This window comes from Cygnus olor, chromosome 19 (assembly GCF_009769625.2).
Source record: "Cygnus olor isolate bCygOlo1 chromosome 19, bCygOlo1.pri.v2, whole genome shotgun sequence".
Classification (NCBI taxonomy): Eukaryota; Metazoa; Chordata; class Aves; order Anseriformes; family Anatidae; genus Cygnus; species Cygnus olor.
In genome coordinates this window covers 11,906,109-11,917,532 of record NC_049187.1, presented here as the reverse complement: position 1 = coordinate 11,917,532, position 11,424 = coordinate 11,906,109, and the positions used below count along the sequence as shown (strand labels likewise).

The following is an 11,424-nucleotide window of genomic DNA, read 5'->3' as shown; positions in this document are numbered from 1 at the left end:
CAGACAAGCCAGTACGTATATGACCCCAACCTCCTGGGCAAACTGTCACCTCAGCAAGAAAATTGGAACAGACTGACCTAGTGCAACTCCCAGTGACAAGAGAAAGACTAGGAAGCTGTGGGGAGAAGAGGTATTAGAGAGAAGTTAAGTAGGAGGAAGGGGGAAAGGCATTTCTTTAAGTGTTTAATTTTTTGTTTTCTTTTTCTCAATACCTGAATCGATTAGAAGTCTGTTGAAAAGCAATAAATTAAATTCAGTAAAAACATTACAAGTCAACTGTTTTGCCTGTGATAAGCAAAAGAAAGTGGTGGTGTTTTTTTTTTTTTTTTTTAGAGAAATATCTCAAGTTTCACTTAAATCCTCAATCCTCTCAATTAGATCTTGTGATAAATCATTACTTCCCTTCAATCAGTTGGTTTCATGTAAATCAACATCAGAAAGCCAAGTGTTACAAAAATCAGTGTAGCAACAATTGCTGGAATTCCAAGCTGGGGTAAAACAGTAACAGGCAAACATTTAAAGGTTACTATTCATGCTAAACCACTAAAAAGAATATGGTTCTATAATATGATCTACTGGACCTGTTATAAAACCTTTAAAGTGTCTCTCTCAGTACATTTTATTTTAAAGCATTATTTCAAAGTAATCTAACTGCAAAAAGGAGCAACTTTCAACTTTGAAATGTCATGTATAAAAGTCATTCCAAGCTGGTAAAAGTAACGGTTTTGCTGGCAGCTCTGTAGGATGGTCTGGGTTTAACAGATAGAATTTTTTGCTTGACCATGTTTCACAGCCTGGTGCTTCATAACAGCCTTTTTAATGGTTAAATGGGAAGAGGCACCCTTAACCTTTTTATGCAATACTAAAGTGACAATTTGAAAGGGTCTGAGAACCAATGTGATATACAAGATCATTCGTAAAATGAGTATGAGAATACCTTCCTCAAATGTGATGATGGTACTTGAAGAAATGACACCCTGTATGTAATAAGGCCTTGGAGAATGGACAAATAGGGCCAGCGAGTGCAAGAATTTTTTCCTCTACACTCATGTAAACAGGCAAGCATTGTAATTTTCTTAATATTAAAAGACAGCGTTAGCAGTGTGGAAACAAACCATAAAGGGAATATAGTTTCTAAGTTTAAAAAACATACTTATAAAGTTTTTTTTCTTAAATACAAAGTGCTTCTATACATTAAGCAGGTTACAGTGTTAGTGAGCAAATCCCTGTTTAGTTACCTTGAGTACAAGGGTTATATATATGGCCACCATGGTATGTTACAGAGTTCAACCAAGTGCTAAGAATATGAACTCCTTGGTGCTGACCATTCATGCCCATTGCCAGCAATGGTTTCATCATATTTGGGAATATCTGTTTTAACAAAATTCCATATGAAAAAATATCTGAAGCATTAGAAGATTAAGAATTAAGAGCCTCTTAAAAAATTAAAGTTTGTAAGTAGAATGCCAGAAAAGATGTTACAGTAATTACAGCCCACTGAGTAATAAACCCCAGCTTGCACTAGATATTCACGTTCAGGATACAGTTTGGTTGTATCTTAAGACAATTTGTAAGCGGGAGTTCAATAAAGCGTCCAAATTGGAATTACCTTAGTGTGTTTTTGCTACAGGGTCATCTGTTTAAGTACATGATCCCGCCTATTGCAGTATCTAATACATAAACCGGGGCCAGACAGACTTAGAAGGTTTTTGATGCTGGTTAATTTATTTCCGCCAGCACTGTACTTGGACATCACTCCTTCCTATTATAGCCTACGTATACTCTAAAGGCTCTTTCCTTTTCATATTTCAGTAAACTACAGAGAAGGGTTAATTGCTTTTGCATAGAAATGCACTAAGCTTTCAAACCCCAAATCCTGTCACATTTAAAATTGATGCGTTCACTCTACCTGCAGAGCTGGCAGCATCTCTCAAAACTACAAACACTCCTCTATATAGCTCCAGGAATGAGAGCACAGGATATAAATCCTCATCCTAATGAATGAGAGGTGCCACTTTCCCAGCGAAAATCCAGACTTCGGACATGAGCATGGTACCATGTTTTGCAGTACCATTAATAGATCCAAATGCCATACTTTCTACATTTTTCCCTACAAGCAACTTCAAATGAAGAGGTAAACAGCTCTGGCTGCTTATGATCACATGTAACCAGTCACAGTAGTTCAGTACCAAGAATCTGTATTATAATTCTTACCATTCAAAGAGTAAAGAATTAAGAGTAAAAACACATATCAATGTCTAAATCATTTTCCTAAAGCATGTTCTAAAACTAGATAGAAGTTCTCAAACAAGATTTTGTACCAATAAAAAAAATTCAATTCATGAAGCTACGGAGTTTGGTACTTGCTACTGTAGTTAAGACAAAAAATCTGAATATAAAGCTAGGGTTTAGAATTTTGAGTATTCAGGGAGAGTTCCAAATGTTACACCTATTTTTGTTTGTTTTGACAAGACATTTATTACACACACTTTAAAAGCTCTCATTATGTAGCAACCAAAATCAAGCCAAGCATCATACAGCATTAGGCCCTACAGGAGGCAACTAAATTATATTTAACACAGATTTAAGTTTACATGGTGCACAACTATATTTCAGTGCTTTACAGACTCTTTAAATAGAAACTAGCACAAAATTAAACAATCACTTGTTTCGCTGAAGATGGAAAAAGAATGGAGGACAGATAAAGGAAAGCCAAATCACTTAACACAGCCTTTCATTAAACAAAACAGTAAGTGATATTTAATGATGCAGGCTATTAATGATGCATGTTAAGTATGTTGGCAATCTGCAGTTTGAGGTCAAATTCTTTTTTTTTTTTTTTTTTTTAATTAAAATGTGAATCACAAGAATTTTATCAACAGGTAGCCCACGTAGCCTGGTATGGTTATCCTAATTCTCTTTTTCAGTAAGGCTACTTCAATTCCTGCTTCCTGTAAATGTTTGCAGAATTTGGGCCAATTTAGAGCTGGGTTTTACTGTGAATTTGGAAGACTTATTAAAACAACAGGACTTCTAAACACTGCTGTGATGATAATCAGTATCTTAAAGACCTTATTGACCTCATTTTGCAACCACCTTTCTGATTAACCATTTCTACGTCACACGCTGAACACCTAGAATAATATTGTGGAAAATAAAAACTTTGGTCTGCTCATACCAGCATAATTATTGAAACTTTTTTTTTTTAATTTAAATTTCACAATAGCAAGTACCAGACACTATTTGCATAATTAGTTTATTTTGATTACTCTTCTAAACAAATGTAAGCACTAATGTCTCAGTTCATCTCAGTAGTACTCTGCTCAGCTTTAGAAGCTTGATATGACTTGGTACAAGAGGTCACATGCCGGTGAAAACTGTCCCGCCACATAAATCTTTTCCCACAGATGTTACACTCGTACGGTTTTATGCCTGTATGAATTTTCATATGGCCAACAAGATGGTGTTTCATTTTGAATTTCTTACCACAGACACCACAGCCATAAGGTCGAAGACCAAGGTGCATACTCATATGCCGATCTCTCTGACTTTTGTGTGTAAAGCTTTTACCACACTGACAAGGATACAGCTTATCAGCATGTGAGAATCCAGTGAGGGATGTTTCTTCTTTAATTCCTGCAGCCATTTCAATTCCTTCACCATAGCCTGCTGCTATCATAAGATCCTGTCTGTGAGCACTTAAATTTCCATCTGCCCTTTCACCAGAAAATTCTTCCATAGAAGAGCCATAGAAATCAACTTGTTCATCATAATTACTTTCATCTGCCTGTTCATCAAATTCTGCTTCCATCTTTTTGTCAGCTATATGAAAGTCTTCAACACCTGAAGACTGGATTGAATGATCTGCCTGAATGGCATTCACGGATTCAGAAACTTGGTGTTCATCATAAGGATTATCAACACCTTCACAGTCTTGTTCAAATCTTTCTGGTTTCACATGGATCCATCGCTTGTGAGACATGATGCTGGGTTTGCTATATATAGGTCTGGTATACTGATACTCTGCACTATCACTAGTTCCTTCTTCACCATCCTGACTTGTCATTCCTGTGCTAAGTCTATCATGTTCTGTTGAAGAATTACTGGGAAGGTACTCATGTTCTGTCAGTTGACACGACAGTTCATCTTTAGAGCTCTCTTCTTCATTTTCACCATCCCTCAGTTCCTGCACTTTGTGAAATTCCGTCTGTCCTCCAGAGCCGAGTTCAAAGGTTTCAGCAAGGCCATTGTAACTACTACTGCTTGGGGACTGATGATCACTGCCATGATTCATCTTCTGACAGAGAACTGTTGGATTCCCCTCTAGCACTTCGGTGCATTTATCCACTACATGCCACATTTGAAGGAAACTTGCTGCTGTCAAGTAACTAACAATTTCTGGAGCAGGCATTACCAGTCGACCTGTATACGTAGACAGAAGAATGTTTTCAAACACTCTTGGATTCATCACATCAGGCAGCACTATTCGCCTGCTATTTTTTAGGAGAACCTGATCACAAAAGTAAGGTGAACTAGCTGCAAGAACAGCTTTATGGGCTCTGAAGAGATGGCCCTGAACTACGATGGACACATCACATAATTGTCCTTGCTGGCGCTGCTGATTTAACTTCTGCAAAATGGTGCTAGAAAAATCTGGAAATTCCACTCGAAAAGAGCTTGACCCAGACTCCATTTCATTACAAATTTAGTGTTGTGCTGAAAGAAAAAAAAAAAGATCAGAAATTCTGCTTAGTAAAGTATTGATCTTTCTGAAAAGGTGTATAAGGAAATTGAAAGCAATAACTTAAGCGGACTCATATGGAACTCAGTCCAATATTTTCTGCAACCTATGTCGCTGCTGTATTTCTATTGTTCCCCTTCACCTCATCTTTCTCTTTTCTCAAAGAGATATTGAGGCCACAAGTTGCTATGCCAGCATATTTTGCTGTTCTTCCATCCCAAAGGGCTCATCAACTATAGCAGGAGCTACAGAGAGTCACCCAGTAGACATAGGTTAATCATTTCAAGCATGGATTTAGGATAACAAGAACAGTTATTTCATGAAATTATAGCTACAAAGTTAACTCCAGGATGTTTGTGTTTAAAACAGCATATGAAAAATATTGCATTTCAACGGGCAACATCATCTAATTGATCCCCCAATAAAGACCGACTGCACCTCAGCTGTACAGTTTTGACTGTATGCACCTTGTATATATGTAACAATGCAACAATTATACACTAGAAGCTCAACTAACAGTTCAGGTATTTTTTTGCATTCCCACATGACCCAGACATCTTATTATTGTTTAAATGACTATGTCAGCTTTGTGCTAGAATTCTTTAAAATGTCTGCTTTACGTTTTAAATTTGAATTTAAGACGAATTTCCATGTTATTATCAGGAATAACGACAGAAGATTAAATGTAAAAACAAAAAGACCAACATTAACAGCCTGAATAAACTAAATTTGTGCAACTTTTCAATGAGTAAATTGAACACAATGGAACTCCAACAGAGCTGTGGAGTAGCAAGCAGTTTTCCTCTGTCAAGTTGTTTCTCATAAAACTCTCACTTTCCTACTTAACGGGTGGAGCTGCACACCTGAAAAAGAATACTTAGTAAATTAGCAGATAGCACACATACAGAATTTAAGACACTTTCTGAATATAATATTGAAATAGAATTTGCATTACAAATAGTACTCTGAAATTCATGTGTAATGAAAATAAGGAATTGAGAAGATATGATTATGAATCACCTCTATGGTTATTGTACAGACTCTCTGTAGTACTTTCTATGCGGTTATGTAACCACCTATAGAAAACTGTTCATTAGATGCACCGTGTTCGTATGCTGGTATATTGGCACAAATTTATGACTGCTAAGTGCAGAAAAAAATAGCAGCATTTGCTTACAAAACACTGACTACACGGGAATGATTATGTAAAACAACATTTAGTCAATAGCTCATCGTTACATAATCCTTTCCTGACCATTCAGATCTTTTCCAGCTCATATTGTTGACACCTTTCTCCTATTCCCCCTAAGCCTCAATATTCCTTCTTCAAAGTTTCAAAGATAGAAAAGGATGACAACATATGGAGGTTAAAACAAGTCATTCGCTGTTATCTTCGATCACGGTGAACACGGTTGCCATAGAAAAGAGAGCATTAGAGTCAGACAACCATCAATACCTTTCAAGAAATACAGGCCCAAACTCCTTGCAAATGCTGAAATGAGCATCCTCTACAGAATGGTGAGGATTACGCTTTTTTTTTTATTTTATTATTAGAAGTATGGCATCACTGTGACTCTCCTATGTACGTCTCTAACAGGTCATTCTTCCCAGTCTGTTTTCTTCATTTATGAAACCCATTTATAACCATAAATAATCACAGCAAAATAGACAAAATAAAAAAGGTACTTTTTTGACCACAGTGTCCTTTCTTGAAACCTTACACTAATCTCTCCCCACTGGATAGTGGGAGGAACTAGAAGGACTGGAAAAAAAAAAAAAAGCTCCCACTAAGGAGAATGACAGACAAATGACTAAAAATGACTAAATGACTAAAATTCTGTAACTGAGCACTGTAACTGTCTGTATACAGTCACACATCTTAAGAAATTGTTATTTCTTTGTTGGTTGAAACAATTGTTCAACGTAAGAGGTGTTTACCAACTACCTTGAGATCCTCAGCTTTAAGGCAGGAAATTAGTTTAGAGAGCTACTTTCCTACAAACACTGCCTCACTTAAATCAGGGGTGATCAGTTACATTCTGCTGAGACAGTCGCCAAGTTGTACTAAGTGAAGAAATACCCTAAAACTTGCAAATTATACTGTCAGTTCAACTGTTAACGTCAAGTTCTTTTTGATAAAGTGGAAATAAAAATTAAGTCAATACTTCATACACAATACACATTAAAAAATATTTACTTTTTTTTAAAAAAACTTTTTTTTTAAAAATGCAGACACATTAGTTCTTTCATAACATTCTCAGATTTAAGAGTCTGTTTTTCAATACTTACATACCAAAAAAAAGATAAGCTTCTGAGATCTGTTCAACCAAAACTTAAAAAGAGAAATACTTATACACCTAAAAAAACTCCTGTTTAAAAATCAGGAAGAACCCTAAGCTGTCATCTTTCAGCAATGTATGGTTGTTCACCACATAAACAATTGCAAGTGGGAGCAAACTTTCTTTTCAAAGTGTAAGTAAAATGTTTTCTGCTACTGAGGCCATACCCTTCAAGAATGTTTTTGGATTTTCCCTCCAAAGAGGTTTCAACTCCCCCTTTTACAACCCTTTCTGTTGCTGCATTTTCTTTATCCCCACTCACAAAAAAAAAAAAAAAAAAAAAAAAAGTCTTTCAATTGCAGTTAATAGAAAATACCTAGTCTCTCCAGAACATTGAAACATGCAACGTCCATATTACTTCCTTAAAAATAGTTACTTTAAGAACTGCCGGTACATAGCTACTTCAGAAGAAAGAAAGCTTTGAATAAATTAATTTCTTTCTTCTGCCACGGCAGCACCTCAAAACGCTGCTGTATCAGCAGGGGCAGATGTGCCGGCGAGCCCATGCCAGAGGCGTCACGGCCACAGCCGGCGGCCGACCCGCCAGTCGGCTCTGCCTAGAGAGCAGAAGGGGCCGGGCCGGGCCGGGCCGGGCCCAGCACCCGCCTCCCGACCGCCTCCCGTGGTCCTCCGGAGAGCGCCGCCCGGCGGGGAAGGGCCGCAGAAGCTTTCGGCGGGGAAAGGGAGCGGGGACGACGGCGGAGTGCAGGCCTCGGTCGCCCGCTGGCCCCAGAGCGGACCCGCGGAGCCAGGCCCAGCAGCAGCGCGGCCTCCCGCGCTCCGCGCCCAGGCAGCCACTCACCTGCGGGCCTCGGCGTCTCTCGCATAGCGGGCCGCGAACCCGGCTGCAGCGCTCGGCGCGACCGACGCGGCTTCCGCGGCCCAGCCAGCACCGGAAACGCCGCTCCCCCGGGAAGGGCTTCCGCATCCCGGTCGCCTGGCGGCCCGGGGCAGCCCTTCCGCTTCCTGCCGGGGGGAGGGGCACGGGGGGGCGGGGCCGTGGCCCGTCGCGGCTTTTGCGGGCGGGCGGCGCCCCCCACGCCTCGCGGCCGTCTCCGGTAGCGGCGCCGCGAGGAGCCTCTGGGGTCCCCGGGGGCCGTGCCGGTAGCAGCCGAGCTCGCGGCCTCTGTCCGGTGCTGCCGCCCGAGGGGCTGCGAGCCCTCTCGGTCCGACCCCGCGCCGGAGCAGACCGGGGGCGCCCGCGCTTTTCTCCCGGCGGCGCCCGTTCGGCTGCGCCCGGCGCTTGGCCCGCCGGCGTCCCCGAGCCTCCCGCGGGCAGCGGAGCCACGGCGATGCCTGAGAAAAGGGCCCTGCGCTGCGAGAATTTCCTCGTGACTCTGCCAGCAATTTAGTGTATTTCTAGGTCTTCTTTTTTTTTTTTTTTTGGCCTTTGAAAGTGAAGGATGGTCATTGTACTCCTCAACGTGAGAGACGTCTCAGGAAGACCATAATGATAGATATCTGAACTGTTTTGCAACTTTTAGTGAAATTTGAGTTTGCCTCGAATCCAGTGGCCAAAAAAAAGGCGGGGCGGGAGGGGCGGGGGCAGTGCTATAAATATCAATGGAAAAACGGAATAGTGCTAGTCTCTTGAAACGTAAGTGCTGCTGAGAAAACCAGGAGGAACTGGGTATTCTTGGAATCCTCTGGAGGGGAAAATAAGGCATATTTACTGTTTATCATGTCTTCAGCTGCTCTCTCAACACAGGAGGTGATCCACTTGATTGCCCTGCAGAAAAAGATCTGGAAGTAGGCAGCGTACCCTGCCAAACAGTACTTGATTTTGCTGTCCTAGAAGGCTCTCTCATGGTTTACACATGCTGTGGACAGATACCTTATCTGCTACGTAACAAGAATTACTCTACAGTCAAACTGGTCATGCAACAAGCATATACATGAACTTTCCAAAATAAGTTGAGATTCCACAAGAACAATTCATAGGCTGAAAATAGATCAAAGACTTATTTTGAACTCTCCAAACAAGCCTGTGGCGTTCATGATAGTGTTACTGTGCCAGCATACTAAAGGAGCTCATAACTACAGCTAGGTCTATTTCTGTAAGGCATCAGGCCTCCAAACAAAAACTTAATGCAGTTTTTGGCAGTATTTCAATTCAGAGAGGCAACTATTTACTAGGCATTTTTGGGGAAGATAAACTACTGAAACTTTGTAACTCTTGCTCTAAGAAAAAGAAAAGGAGTTCAAGTATTATCTCTGTTACTGCTAGATGCTATGGCATTTTTTTCCTACAGTTGTTAAGTAAACAGCAAATTACCTGTGTTTTTTCTCTGCAAGACACTGCTGATCTAAGCAAGGTAGTGCCATTTTATTTTTCTTTCAGAAGTTTCTCATTCAGTTCAACTTTGTTAGAAAGAAAACATGACTAAGACTTCTTTACAAGTGAAAATCCAGCAAAATAATTCACAGTCTTCGAGATAACTGGCATAAGCAGTGACTGTATATATATATTTGGTTTTGTCCTTTTCCAGGTAAACTCAGAGACTCTAAAATAACGTCAAGTTTAATTTTTAGTTGCTCACATAGTACTTGACACTTCTATGAAATGGTCTTCAAGGAACAGAAATTGTGATTATATGTATCTTTAAAGCTATGTGTCAGTGAACTTACTTTGTTGACATTCTTATTGCCAATTGCTCAGTACCTTTTAGAATGTAACATTTCTGTAGCTTAAAGATGGAAAGGCTGGGAATTTAGGATATAACCTCTATTGGTTCAGTTTTGCAGGAGGTTTTATTTCTAGACTCTTACTGTTAATTCTGGCATAAATAAAGTCTCAACATGTTTCATTGCTGTATAAGTGATATCATATACTTTGTCTAAAGGTCTCATACTGAATGGGGCAGGTGAAGTTGCCCTGCACAGAAGATAGAAAAGACCTTAGCAAAGCTGAAGAATTTATCAATTTTTTATTACCCAGCAGATGGTGCTGAAGGCCAGGGCAGCAGCACACCCATACTGTTCTGTATCCAAACTGTGAAGGAAGTCTTGCACAGAGGTAGCGCAGCTAGACATAGTTTCCGGTAATTTTCCAGAGTCTGGAGATATTGTTGAATTGTAAGCCATCATGATTTTGTAGAACAAAAAAGTCTTCAATTTTAATGACAGAAAATGTAATTTCATTTAATTTTATAGTTACTATTTACTGGGGTTAGTTTTCATTTGAAAAAGGCTAATTTCATCCAGTACTTTTCTTTGGTATCGCGTCTATTGTTCTATTGCATGAAGCTTTTCCCCTAATAAGCATAGAAGGAAAGATAGGTATGATAGTTTGGCAAGATTTAAGTCACAGTTACAGCATGTACTGCAATAAACACAAACAAAAAGATTATTTGGGGAAAACTTGTTGATCAAAAGTACGTCTTCAGTTTCATTCCAATGCAGCATACCTACACTACAGGAAAAGAGCAACTTGCAGGGAAATGCTTGTGTGGGGAGGTTAAGGTTGGCTTTACCAATAGAAAGGCAGATTTATTTTTTTTTTTAGAAAAATGATGTTAACTTATTTTGTTGCCTAGGGAAAATACACTTCAAACTGTGAAACATTTTTCTTCCTATAAATTTATTTGGTCTTAAGAATATTAATCATCAAGTATAAACTTAGTGATTAGCATTGATAAACTAGGTAGAATTAAATACTTGTTTGACCATTATGCTCAAACTAACTAAAATTAGGTAGCGTAGTTACAAAGAAGTATCAACATATGTTGTAATTTTTCCTGTGAAAATACATTAAATTTTAACAAAAAGCCTCTGATCTCTAATTCTCAGGTAACTTCACATAAAGCCTATAATTTGAAGGAGCTTGATAACTTGTTTCATTTCGCGTTATTATTACCCAAATTAAGCATTTACAAGTTAACTTCTAAGATTAGGCCTGGAAATCAGGTCCCATGGAATTTCTTGTTTTGTGATAATATAATAACATAATTTGTGTAGTACTTTATTGCTTCTTCTTCTTCTTGTTAGAAGAATCAACTGTATTTCATCATCTGTTGGTGTTCCTGTATGTCCATCTGTGTGTCTCACTTATATGAGACAAGGGCTTCTAGTACCGTGTTCCAAAGTTACCTTTTATGGTTGGCTTGCTTTTACTCTATTTCTCTAAAACAGGATAGATATTAATACTTAGAGGAAATATAGCAAGCGCTGATGTTTCCTCAAAATAAAACTTCTAAAAACAATATTTATGCTTAATCCTTTAATCTTTAATATTTATTTAATAGTCAAAACATGGTAACATATAGATTTTTAAATTTGTCATAAAGACTTCTTCAACTAGTTTCAACTTATCAAAATACAGCAATCTGGAGAAATATTTCATAT

The 11,424-nt window shown here is 39.0% G+C and overlaps 1 protein-coding gene across 2 annotated transcripts; it reads right to left on the bottom strand.

Moving 5' to 3' along the window:
* Positions 1-311: 311 nt before the first annotated feature.
* Positions 312-8,068, bottom strand: ZBTB43 (zinc finger and BTB domain containing 43). 2 transcript variants are annotated; one of them, XM_040531691.1, is made up of 2 exons: positions 7,883-8,068; positions 312-4,716 (listed from the first exon to the last, which is right to left on the bottom strand). In XM_040531691.1, exon 2 carries the CDS (start codon positions 4,691-4,693, stop codon positions 3,299-3,301), a length of 1,395 nt encoding a protein of 464 aa, XP_040387625.1. In that variant the 5' UTR covers positions 4,694-4,716; positions 7,883-8,068; the 3' UTR covers positions 312-3,298. The 2 variants fall into 2 exon arrangements, with proteins under 2 accessions (XP_040387625.1, XP_040387626.1); XM_040531692.1 differs by lacking the exon at positions 7,883-8,068 and adding an exon at positions 5,997-6,266.
* Between the last annotated feature and the right edge of the window lie 3,356 nt (positions 8,069-11,424).